This window comes from Cucurbita maxima, unplaced genomic scaffold, assembly GCF_002738345.1.
Source record: "Cucurbita maxima cultivar Rimu unplaced genomic scaffold, Cmax_1.0 Cma_Scf00001, whole genome shotgun sequence".
NCBI classification, from domain to species: Eukaryota; Viridiplantae; Streptophyta; class Magnoliopsida; order Cucurbitales; family Cucurbitaceae; genus Cucurbita; species Cucurbita maxima.
In genome coordinates this window covers 5,872,257-5,892,993 of record NW_019272017.1, presented here as the reverse complement: position 1 = coordinate 5,892,993, position 20,737 = coordinate 5,872,257, and the positions used below count along the sequence as shown (strand labels likewise).

Here is a 20,737-nt window from a genome sequence, read left to right as displayed (position 1 = left end):
GGGATCAAGGTATTTAAATAGGAAGAAACAGAGCATGCGAGTGGTGTCGTGGCTTTTCTAGCATCTTCTCCCCTCTTCCTTTCCTGGATTGTCCACAAGCTTCTACCATGTTCTGGATGGATTTGGACCAACTCTGCACAGTAATTCCGATCCAATCCATAGTTTCATTGGGCCTCAACTATGGGCTTCTTTGCATATTCAAAAAACAGAACAATGAACTTACCCAATTGGTCCAGAAGATTTTGGAATTTTCTACGCATCAATTTTGAACCAAAATTCAAAAAGGGGAACGAAAACACCAGAAGACCCACGAAATATCTCAAAATTCCAAGATTTTTGGGTGGGCGTGGGAGCAACAACTCGGACCCCATGTCATTGTCATTGGATGTTTGGGATCCATTTGATCGGGAGACATCTGCTATGGCCAACGCCCGCATCGACTGGAAGGAGACCCCAGAAGCCCACATCTTCAAGGCCGATCTTCCTGGGATGAAGAAGGAGGAAGTGAAAGTAGAAGTTGAAGAAGGCAGAGTTCTGCAGATCAGTGGAGAAAGAAGCAAAGAGAAGGAGGAGAAGAATGATAAATGGCACAGAGTCGAACGAAGCAGTGGGAAGTTCGTGAGGAGATTCAGGCTGCCGGAGAACGCTAAAGTTGAAGAGGTGAAGGCTAGCATCGAAAATGGAGTTCTCACTGTGAGGGTGCCTAAGACGAAAGAGAAGAAGCCTGAAATCAGATCCATTGAAATCTCAGGCTAAACATTTGTTTCTGTTGGTCTCTGTTTGTGTGCAAGTGCTGCAATGTGTGTGTGAGTCTTAAGGTTTGAAGTTGTTGGGTGTGTGTATGAATATTAGTGCAAAATGTAATATAAGCAAATAAGCGAACATTAGTATGAGCCTACTAATATACGTATATTTTGTGTTCAACCCTTTGATTGTTTGTGTGTTCATGTGTTTGACCCGTGCTATAAAGAAAATGGGGTTGAACATAAAAGCAATTGGCTTGAACTCCTTTTAAATTATTGTTATGAGTGATATTATCAACTAAATCAATGTCTCAAGTCTATAAGAGGTTCAAAGCTCGAAGGTGAGGCAACTGACTCAGTTCATGTAATGAGGTGGGCTTTAAATCCAATCCAATTATTTGGGCTTTCTTTCTTTTTTGGATCTCAGAGCATTCCGAATTGGCTAGCACCCTGCCGGGGCCATGCACATGCACGTGCTTATACTTTTTATTCTAATTAATAAAGATAGTGTCATGCCCTTTTTCATATAATATAATCTAAACTAACCCAACAAAAAACAGAGAATATTTGGTTGTCTGGAAAAGCAAGGGTGGAATTAGCTCGCTTGAAACGATTTTAGCACGTTTATAACTAAAAAGGTTTATATTTTAAGATCTTTGTGAAAATAATTTGGTAAGATTTGTTGTTGTAATACTAAAAAGCATGGACGAATCTAGAAACTTAAGCTAATAAATTTTCATCCTTCCATAACTGAACTATAATTCATCATCAAAACTAGGCCGAAATGGGGAAGACAGTGTCAGGTTGTGTGTGTAAAAGATATGGCGATGACAGCACCAAAAGGAAATTTGCAAGCTTTCCAAGCAGCCAAAGTTTATGGACAACCTTTCGTGTTTTTTCCTTTTCCTTTTGGGTGTCTGCATCCCTAAATAAGGACCACCATATCAAAGTTGGTGGAGAAAACCTGAGAGGGACAATAATGGATTCTTTTGAGTAACAGGGCTGCCACCGAATGTCCCGCTTATGCTTTCTTGATGCCCATCAAAACATGTCTCCAATTTGTGGTTTTGTAAATAAATTATATGATTTGGTTATAAGATTTTCAAATGATCATATCATTTTTTCTAATATATACCATACCAAACCAAACCAAACCCTTTTTGTGGAATCACATGCAGCCTTGTGTGATGTTTGAATTATACCCATTGATTATGGAAATACACATTTAGCTCTCAACTCAAATCATACCCTATAATTACTCAATTCAATATGTGAAATGCTATGGGGGGAAAGTTCACCCATAAAACGCTTATTGCTTACAGATCAAAACTGTAAAATGTTTCATAGTTTTATGCAATTAATAGCGTCTGTTGTTTGTAATGATGTAAAAGACAACCAAAACTGGGTTGCCTTTCCTAGAGTTGCAGCAAGAAAATAGGACAATGGGACTGACTTAAAGTTATGAATTTTGAGGCATCATAGCTTAGCAAGAAATCTATATTAACAAACTCCAAGAAACATTCAAGAGGATGCCTCCAACCAATATAATTTGTGGTCCAGATGTCTTACTTCCAAATATTAAAGGCTTATCAGTGGAATTCAATTCATTGCCTTTATCTTTGTACATAACATTGGACCACTAAATCGCCAATTATTCCATCACTTAATCATACATTAATATTGTAGCACAGATGGATATGTGATTCTATATTTAACTTCAACTGGAGTGAATCTTTGAAATGGTAAAACTCATGATATAATTTTAGATAAATAAAAGATAAAATGAAAGAAAAAGCAGTGGGAGGTTGAAATATTGATGGTCCTTTATGCACCACCAACTGGGTTACAAGGCCTGGGAAGAAATAAGAATTATGTCCGAAAAATGAGGAACATGAATGGGGCAATAATGAGAGCAGAAAGCAAAGCCTAGCTTTGATTTGTGTCATGAGAGCAGGCAGTATACGGCAGGCAGAAAAGGGTTGGTTTTCTTCTTTCTTTTCTTGTTTTGATGCATTATTATTATTATTATGGTGGGTGTGGGGTCTTAATAGCACCCATTTGTGAGCAAAAGCCTGCAGTCTGGGTTGGTGGTCCATTGGGCTTCAGTAGTGTGGACAAAATCTAGCACCATACATCATCATCATCATCGTCTATGAAGAGAAAACAGAAACTGAAACCAAAACCACACTGAAACCCAAGTGGAATAACAAACTAGAAGAAGAGTGTTTTTGAGATTAAATTAAGATGCAATAAGGGGAGGGGAGGGGAGGGGAGGGGATGAGAGTCTCTTTCTGTGGCGGTACCTTTCCATGTGCACCATTTATAAGGTACCCACCATTGTGCATTATGGAGGAAGTTTTCAAAAACCCATCACACCACCATTTTTGTCACTTTCTTTTCTCTACTCAAAAAGTTTTCAAAATAAATTCCACTATTAATGCCCATCTGCACAACTAAGCCTGAATGCCCTGCATCACACAAACAAAACATTCATTTGTTAACAATAATGAGACTTACAACTATGTGTGTTCCATAAGATACTACAATGAAATGGGTTTTGGGTTTTTTTTGGCTCAACGTAATCAAACATAATCACATGGATTATAAACCCAATTCCATTGCCTATTCATGCCATTCCTCTTTCTCTTCCTGTTCTTCCTTCTCTGGAAAAAATAACAAACGGGTTGAGTGCATTGGGAATAACGAAACTTAATTTTCCCAAAATTGGAATGTTTTTCAAACCCATTAAATTCCACCAACACCTTGTACACAAAAAGGGGGAAACCTCAAAATCTATTCTCTTTTCTTTCTTTTCAAGATTATTATATAATTTCTGACCATATATATAAAATTAATGTCAATAACAAAGTTTAGTGACTAAAAGACAATATTTTAAAATTGAATTTAAATTTTACCGTATTAGAAAAAAAGTACGCATGACAAACCAAGTTTTAGGATCAAATTTATATATAATTTTTATTAACAAATATTAATTAATAAAAGAAATTAAAAAAAAAAATTATATCAACTTGGATCCAATCTTAAATAAGTGCTAGTAATTTTTACACTCTCACTTAATTTTCACTAACGTGCACGCTAATAAAACTCTTTAAAGGTAGTTAAAATTAATAAAATAAAGTTAAGTATTGATATATTTATTTTTTTATACTTATTAAAGGATTAGAATAAGTTTAGTTATAATTAAAAGGGAGAGAATAAATAATAATAAATAATAATAAAAAAAATGAATAAAAGGGGGAGGGAAGGTTGGTTAAGCACTAAAGTGGGTCTTTTTATATTGAAGTGTTCCCCTAGGAACCGAGTTAGAGGATGAAGATGAAAGAAGATGAAAGGCTATTGTGTGGAACTAAAGGAAGCATCCAAAGGGATCGCATTGATCCCAACTTATCTATATCCTTCAATTTCTTCTACGTAATTTTGGATCATGCTATCCCTTCGGATGCCTCCTTTAGCTACTAATCCCTTCTATTTATTAAACCCCCCGCCCTCCGCCGCTCCCCATCTCAAACTTTCCGGCAAGGCTTCTGCATCTCAAGTACGTTTTCCCCTTTAAACTACCACTTTATGCAAGGAAGTGTTGTAACTCTTTGTTTGTTTGTTTGTTTTGTAATTCACTTTTTCTCCATAATTTTATAAACCTAAACTAAAATTGGACTTAAAAATGAGTTTTACAGACTTGTTGAATTTGACTAAAATTCTTTTTAGATTTCCTTTATCCTTAGGGTTACCCAACATGTTGGGTTTATTTCATTATTATTTTTTGTGGGTAAAGAAAGGAAGAAAGATTGCGGTATTGATGAGCATGATGGAAGGCTTGTAACTTTGGAAATCAAATCAAATCTTCCAAAACAATTTAGTTTAAAGCAAAGAAGATTTTGATGACTAAAAGCTTCCAAAACATTCATTTCACCTCTGCAAAAAAGTATAAAAATTGTTGACCATTTATCTCATTGTGTGGTGGTTCTTTAATTATATCCAACCCTCTTATGACCATGAGAATATGTTCAAATTATTATTATTAATTGATAGTTGATAGTTGATAGTGTGGGTGTGACCAATTAATTTGGTGCATGTGTGGGTGTTAGTTAGACAGGAATTGATAATGTTTCTGGGAGGAACAAAGTGTGTCCCTTTAGTGAGGAGGAGCATGGGAGGCCCCATTTCCCCATCATTCTGCCCCTTATTATTACAAAACTTCCTTTCATATTTGTAAATTTAGTCATTCCAAGCGGACTTTAACTCGAAGACAAGAGAAGAGAGTGGGATGTTGGGTGGGTTGGTGATGGACAGTGGAAGGACATATGGACAACATTTGTAGGCACACTCACACACCCTCTACTATTCACTATCACCACCTTACGTTCAAATTCTATATCCTCTTTTTGCTACAATACACTTCACCTTATGCTTCTTCTTTTTTTTGTTTTGGAATAGTAGGAGTTCTTACAATCAATACTTCATACACTAATTTTATCAAATTATTCTTAATATGTTGGTGTAATTTGGACATTATCCTTTTAGTTGATTTTTTATGAGAATTGCATTCTATTGTGAGAACCTGTTAGAAAAAAAACAAACAGAGAAAACTGAGAATATGTTCAAGTTATCCACTTGTCTCCAAGTGTGAAAACTGTTCCCATATATCAATATGAATTCTCATATTTATGCATGTTTTGTGAATCAATTTTGAAAAAACTATGGACCATCAATATATGACCAAAATTAAAACTCCGATCCCACTAGCACGCCTTGTGTAGTGACTTTCAACACCTCTTTTGATAACCTTTGTAACTAATTATATTACCAGAAATTCATAGACAAAGACAGGTCTCATAGTTTGTTTTTGTAATGCACAACAACATAAATTCACATATCAATAACATGTATTGATATCTAATAAATTAAAAAAACTAGTGTTTTACTCCAAAGGGGTTCAATTCTGTAACTAAAAACTCCAAGAATCATGGAGAATATTATGAATCCTTGACTTCAAACAAACTCACCTCGTGAGCTTGATTATCTATATAGGACAGTGACTAAAATTGCTAAATCTTGTGGGTCTAATGTCGGAACAGAGTGGGCATTCGAGCTCAGAGTTAACCGGGTTGCTACCGATGCCAAACGAATGTCATTTCGAAGGCTATTGTCGACACTGATCAAAACCATGATCGTTGCTGGTAGCCAACGACACTTCTCCTGGACTTGCCGCAACTCGTCTGGTCACTTCACTCGAGATGCACCGCTGATTTCAGAGTCGCGAGGAAGAGACAGTGTCCTGTTGATGTATCGCATTAACATCGATGACCCTTCGTTCGTCATTGTAGCTATCATCGTTGTTCCATGTATCATGGCCGAAGGAGGAGCCATTTCTTTCTTTTTTTTCATATATGTAAACCCTCATTTTGACTTTTGGATCAAAATTGGTGCTCCAACGGAAGCCGTAGAAAACTCCAAGCTCTTCGGGACCAATTGGTAACTGGATTAAGAACTAAATTTTGGAACAAAGGAAGCCCATAATTTTGAACGAGCAAATAAGCCCATAGTTGAGGCCCAATAAAACTATGGATTGGGCGGAAATTATTTGCAGAGTTGGTCCAAATCTGTGGAGAAGGTGGTAGAAGCTTATGGAAAATCAAGGAAAGGAAGAGAGGAGAAGATACTAGAAAAGCCACGAAACCACTCGCGTGTTCTGTGCTTCCTATTTAAATGCCTTGATCCCCGCAGTGGGAGGGCATCGACAAACACAGCTAACAAAATTCCAATTCTATCAGTCTTATTTCGCAGTTTCAGCAATTCTACACTCTAATTCACCAACAACAATGTCGCTGATCCCAAGCATTTTCGGTGGGCGCCGGAGCAACGTCTTCGATCCCTTCTCCTTGGACGTCTGGGATCCTTTCGAGGGCTTCCCATTTTCAAGCTCACTGGCCAACGCCCCTTCCTCTGCTCGTGAGACCTCTGCTTTTGCCAACACTCGAATCGACTGGAAGGAGACCCCAGAAGCTCACATGTTCAAGGCGGATCTTCCGGGGATCAAAAAGGAGGAAGTGAAGGTTGAAATTGAAGAAGGGGGAGTTCTGCAGATCAGCGGAGAGAGAAGCAAAGAGCAGGAGGAGAAGAACGAGAAGTGGCATAGAGTTGAAAGAAGCAGTGGGAAGTTCATGAGGAGATTCAGGCTGCCGGAGAATGCGAAAGTAGAAGAGGTGAAGGCCAACATGGAGAATGGAGTGCTGACGGTGACGGTGCCCAAAATGGAAGTGAAGAAGCCAGAAGTCAAGAGCATTGAGATCTCTGGTTAAACACGGTTGGTTCTTCTGCTCCTTCCTGATCGGGCAGAAGTAAGTCGTTGAAATGGGTGGGTTTCTGATTTTGATGTTTTCTACAAATGTTTTTCAATGTGAAAAGGATGAAGAAAAGGGTTTGTAATTTCCGGTCTTTTTGTGGGCTGTTTCGGTTTTGTTTATGATCTATGAAAAAGAATGTGTAAAAGAAAATATATGGTAATTAAATAATTTTTAAGTTTCTAATTGTGCTCGAAATCAAGAATTTGGTTCATAGTGCTTATTCCATTCTACTCTTGAATTCCTTCAACCATATCATCAGTAAGAGAATTGATCTGATTTTCTCTGATTCCATTAGTATCACTGTTATGTTGTGAATCCGACTCGGCCGGATCTGATTGAAACCATTTAAAATTCATTCAACCCGGATAACTTGCATTGTTTTCATTTTCATCACACGCACCCAAACAAACCTTTTTCATGTTCGATTACAAAGTCAATTCACATTGCAGAACACAAGACAGGTGAACTTCATTCCTATGCGAATTGATCTATACATGGGCTGCCTGTCAGGATGAAGATTGTCTACCCACAGCTGTCAATCGACTTAATTTCTGGCTTCTTCTCTTCCATTTTCGGCACTCTCACTGTTACAACTCCCTTCTCCATGCTCGCCTTCACCTTCTCAACCTTCGCGTTCTCAGGCAGCCTGAATCTCCTCATGAACTTCCCACTGCTTCCTTCCACTCTATGCCATTTATCATTCTTCTCCTCTCTCCACTGATCTGCGCAACTCTGCCTTCTTCAACTTTAAGGAGGAGGAATCCCTGGAAGATCTGCCTTGAAGATGTGGGCTTCTGGGGTCTCTTTCCAGTCGATGCGAGTGTTGGCAGAAGCAGAGGTCTCCCGAGCAGAGGAAGGGGCGTTGGCCAATGAGCTTGAAAACGAGAAGCCTTCAAAAGCCTTCAAAAGAATCCCAATCAAAAGAATCCCAAACGTTCATTCAACAGGGGTCGAAGATGTTGCTTCGGTGGCCACCAAAAGTGCTTGGAATCAGAGCTGTACAATGACTTCGCCACTGCTTTCGATGCTCTTCCGCCCTTGGGCCTCAGCCATTTGAATAGGGTGCAGCAGAAGATGCGAGAGCTTTCCTGGGCTTTCTCGCATTATCCCCTTCAGCTTTTCTGATTTCCATAAGCTTCCAACTTCTTCCATGGATTTGGACCCATTCTGCACAATACTTGAGCCCCAATCCCCGTCATCGTACTAGAAGTATAAAGCTGATTTCCATAAGCTTCCAACTTCTTCCATGGATTTGGACCCATTCTGCACAATACTTGAGCCCCAATCCCCGTCATCGTACTAGAAGTATAATCAATAATCACACAAATTTTTAACCATAAATGTAGTTTTCTAGAAGCAAAAGCGGGAATAAAATAAAGCTTTGGACGTGCACAATCGCACTCTTTTCTTTGGACGTGCACTGTCTGAAATAAAATAAAGAAATTAAATTCATTCTTTATGTTCATTGAAGTTTCTGTCTGATGAATTTAATTTCTTTATTTTAACATACAACTTTTAGAGGTCCATAGTGTCGTTTTTATTAGAGATGAAAAGATTCATAGTGTCGTTTTTATTAGAGATGAAAAGATTCACATCTTATACATCAACGACTAAATGTGAAACACTGTGTTTAGTACACGACCCAACCAACCGACCAGACTCCTTTTCGACTGTCCAATGTAACACACACTACTAAATTACATGTTTTATTTAATAACCAAAACACAACATCAGCCGGAGATGTCAATGGTCTTGATTTCCGGTTTCTTCACTTCCATCTTAGGCACTGTCACCGTCAGCACTCCATTCTCCATGCTCGCCTTCACCTCTCCTGCTTTTGCGTTCTCCGGCAGCCTGAACCTCCTCAGGAACTTCCCACTGCTTCGTTCAATTCTATGCCACTTGTCGTTTTTCTCCTCCTGTTCCTTGCTCCTCTCTCCACTGATCTGCAGCACTCCCCCCTCTTCAACTTCAACTTTCACCTCCTCCTTTTTTATCCCCGGAAGATCCGCCTTGAAGATGTGGGCTTCCGGGGTCTCCTTCCAGTCGATGCGGGTGTTCGCAAAAGCAGAGGTCTCACGAGCAGAGGAGGGGACGTTGGCCAGTGAGCTCGAAAATGGGAAGCCTTCGAAAGGATCCCAAACGTCCAAGGAGAAGGGATCGAAGACGTTACTCCGTCGCCCACCGAAAATGCTTGGAATCAGCGACATCTTTGTTGGTGAATTAGATAGTAGAATTGCTGAAACTGATAGTTGAGAATGATAGAATTGGAATTTTGTTTGCTGTGTTTGTCGATGCGCTTCCACCCCTGGGATCAAGGTATTTAAATAGGAAGAAACAGAGCATGCGAGTGGTGTCGTGGCTTTTCTAGTATCTTCTCCCCTCTTCCTTTCCTGGATTGTCCACAAGCTTCTACCATGTTCTGGATGGATTTGGACCAACTCTGCACAGTAATTCCGATCCAATCCATAGTTTCATTGGGCCTCAACTATGGGCTTCTTTGCTTATTCAAAAAACAGAACAATGAACTTACCCAATTGGTCCAGAAGATTTTGGAATTTTCTACGCATCAATTTTGAACCAAAATTCAAAAAGGGGAACGAAAACACCAGAAGACCCACGAAATATCTCAAAATTTCCATGCCACGTCCTATTTAAACCCCGAAGTGCGTCCTATTTAAACCCCGAAGTGCGCCTTAATTTCGGCATCACCAACGAGAAAAGAAAAGGAAAAATATCTCATTCTTTTAGAAGCTTTCAAGTAAGCAGAAGTGAGAAATGGCGTCGCTAATTCCAAGATTTTTGGGTGGGCGTGGGAGCAACAACTCGGACCCCATGTCATTGTCATCGGATGTTTGGGATCCATTTGATCGGGAGACATCTGCTATGGCCAACGCCCGCATCGACTGGAAGGAGACCCCAGAAGCCCACATCTTCAAGGCCGATCTTCCTGGGATGAAGAAGGATGTAGTGAAAGTAGAAGTTGAAGAAGGCAGAGTTCTGCAGATCAGTGGAGAAAGAAGCAAAGAGAAGGAGGAGAAGAATGATAAATGGCACAGAGTCGAACGAAGCAGTGGGAAGTTCGTGAGGAGATTCAGGCTGCCGGAGAACGCTAAAGTTGAAGAGGTGAAGGCTAGCATCGAAAATGGAGTTCTCACTGTGAGGGTGCCTAAGACGAAAGAGAAGAAGCCTGAAATCAGATCCATTGAAATCTCAGGCTAAACATTTGTTTCTGTTGGTCTCTGTTGCAATGTGTGAGTCTGAAGGTTTAAAGTTGTTGGGCGTGTGTGTATAAAAATTAGTGTAAAATGGAATGTAAGCAAATAAGAAAACAATAATATCAGCCTACTAATGTACATATATTTTGAGTTCCAGTTCCAACCCTTTGGCTATAAAGAAAAGGAGGGTAAATATAAAAGCAATCGCCTTCGTGAGAGAAATTATCAACTAAGCCAATGTCTCAAATCTATAAGAGATTTAAAGCTGAAGGGTTTAAAGTTCATGTAATGACTCGAGAAATTACCTTCGTGAGAGAAATTATCAACTAAGCCAATGTCTCAAATCTATAAGAGATTTAAAGCTGAAGGGTTTAAAGTTCATGTAATGACTCGAGAAATTAAATGGGAGAAGGATGAGTTGCACGTTTGGGATTTAGCCTAAATGTATTGGGCCAACGGTAAGGTAGGAAAATGATCTTCCTAGAGGCGGTCAAGACCAGATAACAGTGAAGTTTAGGATAGCTGTAAAAGTCGAAGTGGCTAATCCCATAGAGGTTAGCTGTGACTTACCTTTGATCATGAAGGAGTAGTCAAGCTGAGTGATGACATGAAGGGGTAGTCAAAGCTGAGTGATGACTCAATGGAGACCAAATTGAGCAGAGTCCTCCTCCTCAAGTCCATCGACACATGAAGGGGTAGTCAAAGCTGAGTGATGACTCAATGGAGACCAAATTGAGCAGAGTCCTCCTCGTCAAGTCCATCGACATTTCTGGTTAAAGTTGAATAGTCCATCGACATTTCTGGTTAAAGTTGAATATTGTCGAAGAGAGTAACAGTTAAAAGTTGAGTGTGTGACCTCCATGGTGTAACAACAACATAGCGATCCTCCAGTGACACTTACAACTATACGAGGGCCTAAATAAGTGTCATGATATAATCGAAAGAGACGATGTGTCATCAATACACTACACAAAATAGACATTGAAGAGAAGTTGAGGCAAGTAAAATAGGGACAATGAGTAGATTGGAGTGCCACATACAGGCTTGTTGAAGAGTGAGTAGGGCCTCAATTTAGATTTTCAAAGTCAAAATTTTGAGGAAATTTTTATGTGTGGTTCTGAAGTTGAGTATGTCCATGTGATATGAAAGCTTGTCAATTTTGGTGTCAAATGGACACCGAATGGACTCTCTTCGACACCACATGTTTGTTCGCCAAAACTGTCTAAATGCACCTTATGGACAGACACGACGTCAGCTCTCTACCACCTTTGAGTCTTGTGGCTTAATCGAGCTACCATGTAGCACATACATGTGTCATAATGAGAGTGAGCATTGCGAGACGAATGCTTCAAGCGACTTCCTCTGAAATGGGGTTTTCAAGGACAGTACAGGGTGGCACGAGTGTGCTGGTATTGTACCCCAACCCATATGTTGGAGGTTGGACCATACACGCACTATCTGGTATGAAGTTGTGAATGATATTACATGGATATGGGAAGATCCAATGCTTTGATAGAACATAGATGGATGGATGTTTAAGATGTCCCGATATTATAAATCAACTTGGGCATGTTCTCAAGATCGAGTAAGTTGTGATGGTCGACGACACCTATAAATTGTGATGCCATCTGAGTCATGTTACTTGAGAATCAAAATGATGGTATGTGACGTTGTATTAAAGACCTCGACACTAAGTAGGAACTAAGTAGAGCTAAATGACTTAGTCGATAAAGATAAGTTGAATGAGTCATAGATGAACGAACATGCATAGAGCTCAAATTTGCTCAAATTTCTTTCAAAATTGATCGCAAGTTTGCGATAGGCCGTACCATTAAAAGAAGTATGAGCTTTTAACACACCACAAATATTCATTTTACAAAGATTTTTATCACAATGAAGATCCGTACCATTAAAAGAAGTATGAGCTTTTAACACTCCACAAATATTCATTTTACAAAGATTTTTATCACAATGAAGATCTCAAAATTAGAAGCCAGTTCTTAACAATTTAAGATAGACTGAGTTCTAAGTTGAGTTAAAGCCGCCGATACCATTTAATCACTTCGTAGGCTCTGGAGTATGTTGTTTGGAGTTAGTTTTCATTTAGGTGCGTTTGGACACTTTATGAGAAGCTGTTTTAGATTTTTCTTTATCAGATTTTTCATGAGCAGGCACCACATTTTAAGTTGGTTTGAGAAACATTTTTATTCCATCATTTCACATTCACAAACACGGTTGAAGACACCAAAACAGAAACCCACTTAATCCAACAACTTACTTAACACCATGCCTACAATCCGATCCAAACATGGGCAGATCAGGCGGAAGAACCGACAGTGTCTAACCAGAGATGTCGATGGCCTTGATTTCCGGCTTCTTCACTTCCATCTTCGGCACCGTCACCGTCAGCACTCCATTCTCCATGTTGGCCTTCACCTCTTCTACTTTCGCATTCTCCGGCAGCCTGAATCTCCTCATGAACTTCCCACTGCTTCTTTCAATTCTATGCCACTTCTCGTTCTTCTCCTCCTGCTCTTTGCTTCTCTCTCCGCTGATCTGCAGAACTCCGCCTTCTTCAATTTCAACCTTCACTTCCTCCTTTTTGATCCCCGGAAGATCCGCCTTGAACACGTGGGCTTCTGGGGTCTCCTTCCAGTCGATTCGAGTGTTGGCAAAAGCAGAGGTCTCACGAGCAGAGGAAGGGGCGTTGGCCAGTGAGCTTGAAAATGGGAAGCCCTCGAAAGGATCCCAGACGTCCAAGGAGAAGGGATCGAAGACGTTGCTCCGGCGCCCACCGAAAATGCTTGGAATCAGCGACATTGTTGTTGGTGAATTAGAGAGTAGAATTGCTGAAACTGCGAAACAAGACTAATAGAATTGGAATTTTGTTTGCTGTGTTTGTCGATGCCCTTTCACCGCTGGGATCAAAGCGTTTAAATAGGAAGCAACAGAACACGCAAGTGGTTTCGTGGCTTTTCTGGTATCTTCTCTTCTCTCCTCTTCCTTTCCCGGCTTTTCCATAAGCTTCTACCACCTTCTCCACGGATTTGGACTAACTCTGCACAATAATTTCTGCCCAATCCATAGTTTGTTGGGCCTCTACTATGGGGTCGAGATGATACGTTGATTTGGGTCTAGCCTACCGGTCCGCCATTCATGGGTCGGAGTTAAAAGGATTAAAGCCCAACAATATAGTATGGCCCATCAACAAAGCCCCCAAACGCGGTGCTATAAATTTTGAGAATTAGGGTTTTAGGGAGTGAAACGAAGATCGCCGGCCGTCCGAACCCTGTAGCTGAAGGATAAAACAGACGCCGAAGATGGTGAAAGGAAGCCAAGGAGAGAGAGTCAGGTCTGTAATCTCAACCTAGCGAAGATCTCCTTTAGAAGTCCTCTTTCGATGATTCTAACCCTATAATTGTTTCATTTGTCGTTCGCTTATGTTTCTTGCTGGAATCAGACTTTACACCAGGGGAACAATTCTCGGCTACAAGAGGTAATCAAGCACTACTGCCTATTAACTCTGGCATTCGCATTTTCTCGCTTTATGTAAAATCGACAAAGTAATATTAAAGTTGCGTGTTTCTCGACTGTGTTTTATTATTTTTTCCTTGATTTTATTGGAAAATGAAACTATATCACTTGTTTACTACCCAAATTGTTATTGGGGAATAGTTTGTCATTTGTTCGAAAGCTAAAGATGGTTGGTATATTGGTCAGGTCGAAGTCGAACCAGTACCCAAACACTTCTTTACTTCAGATTGAGGGTGTTAATTCCAAGGATGAGGTTTCCTGGTACCAAGGAAAGCGATTGGCATATATCTACAAGGCTAAAGTGAAGAAGAACGGAAGCCACTATCGTTGCATTTGGGGCAAGGTCGCTAGGCCTCATGGTAACAGTGGCATCGTTAGAGCGAAGTTCAAGTCTAATCTGCCACCGAAGTCCATGGTACAGAATTATTGTAAAAAAAAAAAAAAGATTACCTTTTGTGTCAAGGCCTCTCTTTGTTTTGGTTTTAACGAGTGTATTTTAAAATTCACTGCAGGGTGACAGGGTCAGAGTATTCATGTACCCCAGCAACATTTGAGGTGACTAGTTTCTCAATGTGCTGGAAATTTCTAGATTTTGATAAATTTCTCTTTATTTTTTGTCCTTTGTATGCTTAGATGCTGCTCATTATTGATTGTCTTTGGTCTCAAGTGCACTAGTTTTGTTTGCTAACTTTGTATGTAGTTGGTAATTGAGCTGCTATGTTCATTCATAACCATATTGTTCACCAATGTGGGATGGCTGTATTTCTTCTCCGATATGCATTTTCAGTAGGAGGCCTGCTTGTATTCAATTGATATATTTCTAGACAAGTCTGGGTGTAGTAGAGATTTTGATGCAGTAGACTGTTTGTTTGAACCAAGTTGAAGAATGTAGCTTTTGTTGAGTAGTTGATGGAATTTGACAGAAGATATTTGGATTGACAGCCTGTTTCCTGTGCTTTCGATATGCATAGTGTATTAATGTTTTGGCCAATTCATCAATTTTAACTTGTCGCCTCGGTATGGGCAATTCCATAATTTTAGGAAGACAGATTTTAAATTTACTCAATCGAGATAGTGGCAAGTTAATTTGTGGGTGAAGTGCAAACATTTAAAAGAAGGATGTGGGAATTTGTTCACCACATTACATATGGACCTTACTATGATGGCCTATTTTTTTGTTTCACTATTGCTTATTAGATATCTTAGTTTCTGTTTATTTACCGTTGCTTTCTGTCTTTGCAGTCATGGAGAACCTTGATGAAACGAGTGGTTGTTACATGAAGGGATTTATATTTTTATTATGTTTTTTGTGAGCTAAGGAAGAATCATTTTCTGTTTCTATACTGGGTCATTTTTGCTGTCTAGGCCAAGTAGTTGAACAAAATTATAGAACCACTTGTCTTGAGCATTTTTCATGCGATGTAGTTGCACTTTTCTGAAGTGGTTTTCCAGTATACGAAGCCTTTACATACTTGCGCTTTCAGCTATAATATGAACGTGGATTGCACATTTTATCGTTGATTCTCTTTATTCCCGTTTTCCTCCACTTTATTACTTGATAATCGGGTGTCAAAACAGATACATTTTTAAAAAATGGCTGAAATTAGAGTCACGAGTTGCTATTTTTGTGGATTAGTTTGAACGAGTTATAAAAAAATGGCTCAAATTAGAGTCATGAGTCACAGGCTGTGTACATAATATTGGGGATTGATAATATTGGGTACTATTTTGTTTTTATGTATTGAAAAATTAAGTCTCACATTTTGTGTGTAACTGAATAGAATTGATGAATGTTTGACACTAAAAAGTCAAAATAGGTAGCTTCAATAGAGAGTTATCTCTATTTAATATGACTAGAGGTGAGGTGATATACTTTTAGATCTAATCTGCTTGATGAATTTGTGTTGAAGTAAAGGTTCCACATGTGCAACAATTCTTGTTGATTGAGTTTGAAAATGAAATTACAGGGATGCTTCCTATTTCTATCAATTCTAACAAGGAAAGTTGGCAATTTGAATGTATTCCAACATTCTTCTTTTTGTTTGGGTTGGTTAGTGTTATCCTCAAAGCCATTTGGTTGATAAGGAGCTTGCTATGCTTTTAATAAAGGCAATCTTCTAACACAATTTTTGGAAGGAAAAACAACTTCTTCCTTCACCGTCTAAAAAAAGAAATACAATTTTGTGCATTTCAACGCTATGTACAAGACCAAATATTGCATTAATGACAATTCTAAATGCACGGACGAAAGTTAGGCCTAAAGAGTGGATCCCATGCCTTCCTTTGAATTAGTCTAAGAAGCTCAATTATTGGAGAAAACTTAGAGGAGCTTGACCAAATGCCTCTCCAAAATGCTTTAGCAAATCAGCTGCACATCTCACGCGAATTTAATTAGAGTAACGAAGACATTAAATAAACCGCAAAATAAGGTATCTCCATGGATGGAGACCCACTTTCATTTGCAAATAATCTATAAATTTATAGCATCTATAAATATGTGCCTCTTCTTGAATGGATTTTAAAAAATAATTAAGTGTATTAAGATTGGGTAAGAAAATATAAAGGGAGGGCAGAGCGTTTATCTGTCACAAATACCTAAAGGAGGAATCAGCCGGAATTGCCGATCAAAGGCTTGAGATTGAAATTCCGGTGGAATCAGCCGGCAACCGACACCAAGCCGTCTGGTCCGCGTAGGACGTGGGTCCCACTTCCTCCATTTCATTCCTTTTTTTTTTTATCTTTATATATATATATATATATTTTAAAAGCTGTTTTCTTTTGAAAATAATAATAATATAATTAATAATGCCTTAAAATGAGGCGCGTTTGGACTCCGTAGTTTCCTAACGCGTTGAATTTCTCCTCGGTGGCTCAGTTCCCGATTCAACACGTTCGTTTAGATATTTATTTTTTAGTTATTATTATTATTTAAATTAAATGTACTTGAGATTTTCCTTACCTAAAAAGAAAATTAATCAAGATTTCATTTAAGTTTTTTTTTTTACAAAAATACTTTGCTTAAAAGCTGTAGGCCCCAATATTAATCCAAATAGCATGAAAGGTGAAAAATAATTTATAATATGTATTAAATATCAACCCCAAAATAAAACTTCATAAAAATAAAATTAAAATTAAATTTTGTTTCCTAATTCAAATCTTAATAAAGAATTACCAAATGCCTTTCGTGCTTTAGATAGATATTAGACGGGAATGATGAGTGTTTTGTATTTTATATTTAATTAACAGGATTGCCTACTACCACTCATCTACTTGTTAACCATATTCATGAATTTTGGTCAAATTTTAATTTTAAAAAACATTTCTATTTTTTTAAAATTCCACAACTCTTTTTCATATTTTCAAATTTGTTAATTTAACTCTCAAATAGCCTTAGAAAACAATGTCTTAAAAATAGAATAAATTCAAGTCACGACTTCAAAATTTTGTTTAAAAAATATGTATTTGAGTTAATTAAAAACTAAAAACTAAAAACTAAAAATATTTGGAAGGAGAATAAAATAATAATATTGATAAATGGAAGAAATGAAGGTGGAGGAATCGTTCCTCCTTGTGCGTTTACCACCTCCTCTGCTTCAAATCTCTCTCCCATCTCTCTCTTTTCATCAAAACCAATTTGTCGTCGGTCATCCTCAAAACTCGACGCTCTTCCCATTTGACGAAGACCCATTTCTTCAAATTTTCTCTTTTTTCCTTTCTCTTTCAACTCTCTACTCCTTTCCCTCGCTTCAATTTTCTTGCACACCCAATTCCTCCCATGGACTTCTGTTCTCAGATCCATGGAAACCCCACCTTCATTTTTGTAGATTTTATATGCAGATCCATGTGCTAGTGTCCCCAATCGGAGCTCCAACCGACGCCTTTGAGAAATCGCCGTCCTCGATCCAGACCGACAGCCGAAATGAAGGGTTCCAGTCGTTTTTTCACGATCGGGCTTGTGACTTCGTGGTATTCCTCCAACATTGGTGTCCTTTTGTTGAACAAATATTTGCTGAGCAACTATGGGTTCAAGTACCCGATCTTCTTGACCATGTGCCACATGACTGCTTGCTCTCTGCTTAGCTACGTTGCGATTGCTTGGTTGAAGGTGGTTCCGATGCAGACGATTCGATCTCGGATTCAATTTATGAAGATTTCGGCGCTTAGCTTTGTGTTCTGTATTTCTGTTGTCTTCGGCAACATTTCTCTTAGGTATTTGCCGGTCTCGTTCAACCAGGCTGTTGGGGCCACCACGCCTTTCTTTACGGCGGTGTTTGCTTACCTTATGACGCTGAAGAGGGAAGCTTGGCTCACTTACATTACTCTCGTCCCTGTTGTTACTGGGGTCATTATTGCCAGTGGGGTAAGAAGAACCAACACCACCTACTTTTTTCCAATCCTAATTGCTGTGATCTTTGAGAAGGTTATTTACTTGATTCCCGTGGTTGCTTGGTAATTCGGATTGAAATGCCACGTGTTTTGGTATTTGCTAATTGTTTGAGCAACTTTTTCAGCGAATTTTGTCATTTTAGTCTTAGTTTCCTTTTTTGCCATGATTGAACAGAATTAGCTTATGTAAGTTCCTGATCTAAGGTCGGAAAGTTCGTAGAATATTTCTGAGTAGATGGTCAATATGGTTTGAGGCATTGTGATTCTGTTAGTTGTTCTTTGGGAGTATTCCCAATGACCAGTACCTTGATGCTTTTTAGAATAAAAATCCTGCAAAAAAAAAAAAAAAAAATAAGCGTTTTCTTTTTGCTTATTTTCACTTGTGCTCTGTTTTCGAAATGAAGTTATTTTCCTTCTTATAACCATGAAATTATGAAGAGTCATTTTAAGTGTACAAAAACTTTACCTATATAAAACTTGTTCTAGAGTGCATCCCAGACAGCCCACTTAAGTTTTTTTCTTCACATCTTTTCAAATGTGTAGTTTGTAGATATTTTAAAACTTGTATAAGACTGAGGAAGGCAATCCCATCTCTACTGGCTTGACTGTGGATGGCTTCCAAATATTCCGTGAAAATTTGGAGGAAATTATGGCCGACCTAACTCTTGTTGTAAACTACAAAGATCTTTTCTCATCATATTCTTTCTTTCATTTGGTGTTGGGGGGAGGATGAGTAGAAAATTGAGGTAGACAATAATTGTTGCCTTCGGAAAATTGTTTGTCATAATAAATACTGTTTCTCTACTTTCCATCTTTGTGTTGCTGATTCTTTGTTGTGTGAATTGACATCAGGGTGAACCGAGTTTCCATCTGTTTGGATTTATAATATGTGTTGCAGCTACGGCTGCAAGGGCACTCAAATCAGTTCTGCAAGGAATTTTGCTTTCTTCTGAAGGGTAAGGAGCTTGTTGTTGTTCTTTACTAGTGATTTAGTCTTCATTGGGAGAATAATGAACAATTTTAATTGATTTTAAAACTGCAAATGAGAGCTCCGACACTTATCTTTCTCAGAGAGAAGCTGAATTCCATGAATCTTCTTCTGTACATGGCTCCTATAGCCGTTGTCTTTCTGCTGCCTGCATCACTTTTCATGGAAGAAAATGTGGTCGGTATCACTCTGGCTCTTGCTCGAGATGATAAAAAGATCATCTGGTATCTGCTATTCAACTCTGCACTTGCGTATTTTGTAAACCTGACCAATTTTTTGGTTACCAAACACACCAGTGCATTGACACTTCAGGTATGCCTACTTTCTTCATTGATGCTTATGTTTGTCCTCTTTTTATAACTATGTTTTGTTTTTCTGTTTCTGTTTGAACGTTCACAAAAATTACTATTAACAAGATCATCATACCCTTGGAAGAGTTATAATCCATGTTTACTTTCTACAACCCAAGTTTTGGTTTTTTATATGTTCTTTTGAGGCGACCCAAAAAATATTTGATTTCAGAGGGTTGAAACATTGGCACAAACAAATTGGTATTGTTATTCAACGAATTGTTGAAAATTCTAATAATATTTGGCCACGGACTCGCTCCCTTTCTATACATCTCCAAGACCGATGCACAAACACACTTTCATAATGTTGGCTACATATTACTTAAAAAAAACTACTGCATTCTGTGTCTTTAGTACGAGGAGTTTCTTTGTTGCTTCTGTGCTTGGGAATCATGCATCATCTTCTCTCTCAAAGCCCAAAGTCTGTCAGGTAATTCATGAGCTATGGCTTCTTTCAGGTGCTCGGCAATGCCAAGGGTGCTGTCGCTGTGGTGATTTCAATTTTAATCTTCAGAAATCCAGTCTCAGTCACTGGAATGCTTGGTTACGCGCTCACAGTTATTGGGGTTATCCTCTACAGTGAATCCAAGAAAAGAAGCAAATGAGAACAATTTAACTGAAGCGCATTTTCCTACTTTCGTTTTTTGCATGGTGGCTGCAGTCGTCAAATACTGGAGGCAGCAGGTGTAGACCGGCCTGTTATAACTGCTCTTAACTATATAGCCTTCAAATTCTTTTTCCCCTCGAAAAGCTTTATTAGCTTAGGCATTGGTTTATATTTGTATCATCCTCACAAGATCTGTCACAAAATAGGAATTTAATAAGGAAGAATTATGGGGTAAAGTTTTACTTCTTTAGAAAGGATTAATAGAATTGTTTATTACATAAAGGTCGGCTGTTATAGACACTCCTTGATCATCAATTAAGGGGGAAAAACAACCTTATCTTTTAACATTTTGGTACACTATTTTGTTAATTCCGAGTTACTCTGAACTTTGTTGGAGGGTAATATTTCTTGTTTGGAAGAAATATAGAAACAGATAAATTTGTCATTTGAATTTCTCCTTCCATGCTCAGGATTTGGATGGAATGGAACCAATCCCGACTCTTCAATCTTCACTACTGATTCAGGGTCAGACTTGACTTTTGGCTT

General features: G+C 38.6%; 7 protein-coding genes and 1 pseudogene across 7 annotated transcripts; 5 read left to right on the top strand and 3 right to left on the bottom strand.

The window, feature by feature from the left end:
• The first annotated feature begins 165 nt into the window (after nt 1-165).
• On the top strand, nt 166-10,489 carry LOC111478181 (16.9 kDa class I heat shock protein 1-like). Its single transcript, XM_023122335.1, has 2 exons — nt 166-772; nt 10,347-10,489. The coding sequence occupies exon 1, from the start codon at nt 181-183 to the stop codon at nt 754-756; it is 576 nt and encodes a 191-aa protein (XP_022978103.1). The 5' UTR covers nt 166-180; the 3' UTR covers nt 757-772; nt 10,347-10,489.
• On the top strand, nt 6,526-7,234 carry LOC111478205 (17.8 kDa class I heat shock protein-like). The gene has a single exon (XM_023122369.1). The coding sequence runs from the start codon at nt 6,584-6,586 to the stop codon at nt 7,061-7,063; it is 480 nt and encodes a 159-aa protein (XP_022978137.1). The 5' UTR covers nt 6,526-6,583; the 3' UTR covers nt 7,064-7,234.
• Nucleotides 7,159-8,403, bottom strand: LOC111487055 (annotated as a pseudogene).
• Nucleotides 8,661-9,429, bottom strand: LOC111478213 (17.8 kDa class I heat shock protein-like). The gene has a single exon (XM_023122383.1). It carries the CDS (start codon nt 9,316-9,318, stop codon nt 8,839-8,841), a length of 480 nt encoding a protein of 159 aa, XP_022978151.1. The 5' UTR covers nt 9,319-9,429; the 3' UTR covers nt 8,661-8,838.
• Nucleotides 9,812-10,466, top strand: LOC111478241 (class I heat shock protein-like). The gene has a single exon (XM_023122416.1). The coding sequence runs from the start codon at nt 9,887-9,889 to the stop codon at nt 10,328-10,330; it is 444 nt and encodes a 147-aa protein (XP_022978184.1). The 5' UTR covers nt 9,812-9,886; the 3' UTR covers nt 10,331-10,466.
• A 2,016-nt stretch (nt 10,490-12,505) lies between the features above and the next one.
• Nucleotides 12,506-13,242, bottom strand: LOC111478197 (17.8 kDa class I heat shock protein-like). The gene has a single exon (XM_023122358.1). It carries the CDS (start codon nt 13,144-13,146, stop codon nt 12,667-12,669), a length of 480 nt encoding a protein of 159 aa, XP_022978126.1. The 5' UTR covers nt 13,147-13,242; the 3' UTR covers nt 12,506-12,666.
• Nucleotides 13,243-13,582: 340 nt separating this feature from the next.
• Nucleotides 13,583-15,381, top strand: LOC111478250 (60S ribosomal protein L35a-1-like). The gene is made up of 5 exons (XM_023122428.1): nt 13,583-13,678; nt 13,787-13,822; nt 14,047-14,275; nt 14,373-14,415; nt 15,103-15,381. Exons 1-4 carry the CDS (start codon nt 13,647-13,649, stop codon nt 14,412-14,414), a joined length of 339 nt encoding a protein of 112 aa, XP_022978196.1. The 5' UTR covers nt 13,583-13,646; the 3' UTR covers nt 14,415; nt 15,103-15,381.
• Nucleotides 15,382-17,411: 2,030 nt separating this feature from the next.
• LOC111478174 (probable sugar phosphate/phosphate translocator At3g11320) lies at nt 17,412-20,642 on the top strand. Its single transcript, XM_023122323.1, has 4 exons — nt 17,412-18,220; nt 19,099-19,202; nt 19,318-19,546; nt 20,043-20,642. The coding sequence occupies exons 1-4, from the start codon at nt 17,780-17,782 to the stop codon at nt 20,187-20,189; spliced, it is 921 nt and encodes a 306-aa protein (XP_022978091.1). The 5' UTR covers nt 17,412-17,779; the 3' UTR covers nt 20,190-20,642.
• The last annotated feature ends 95 nt before the right edge of the window (nt 20,643-20,737 follow it).

Coding starts and splice junctions, on each gene's coding strand:
- LOC111478181 (XM_023122335.1), top strand. CDS start 181: ATGGGCTTCTTTGCATATTCAAAAAACAGAACAATGAACTTACCCAAT.
- LOC111478205 (XM_023122369.1), top strand. CDS start 6,584: ATGTCGCTGATCCCAAGCATTTTCGGTGGGCGCCGGAGCAACGTCTTC.
- LOC111478213 (XM_023122383.1), bottom strand. CDS start 9,318: ATGTCGCTGATTCCAAGCATTTTCGGTGGGCGACGGAGTAACGTCTTC.
- LOC111478241 (XM_023122416.1), top strand. CDS start 9,887: ATGGCGTCGCTAATTCCAAGATTTTTGGGTGGGCGTGGGAGCAACAAC.
- LOC111478197 (XM_023122358.1), bottom strand. CDS start 13,146: ATGTCGCTGATTCCAAGCATTTTCGGTGGGCGCCGGAGCAACGTCTTC.
- LOC111478250 (XM_023122428.1), top strand. CDS start 13,647: ATGGTGAAAGGAAGCCAAGGAGAGAGAGTCAG. Junction 13,679..13,786: donor AGCCAAGGAGAGAGAGTCAG/GTCTGTAATCTC, acceptor TGCTGGAATCAG/ACTTTACACCAGGGGAACAA. Junction 14,276..14,372: donor ATCTGCCACCGAAGTCCATG/GTACAGAATTAT, acceptor AATTCACTGCAG/GGTGACAGGGTCAGAGTATT.
- LOC111478174 (XM_023122323.1), top strand. CDS start 17,780: ATGAAGGGTTCCAGTCGTTTTTTCACGATCGGGCTTGTGACTTCGTGG. Junction 18,221..19,098: donor GGGTCATTATTGCCAGTGGG/GTAAGAAGAACC, acceptor AATTGACATCAG/GGTGAACCGAGTTTCCATCT. Junction 19,547..20,042: donor CCAGTGCATTGACACTTCAG/GTATGCCTACTT, acceptor GGCTTCTTTCAG/GTGCTCGGCAATGCCAAGGG.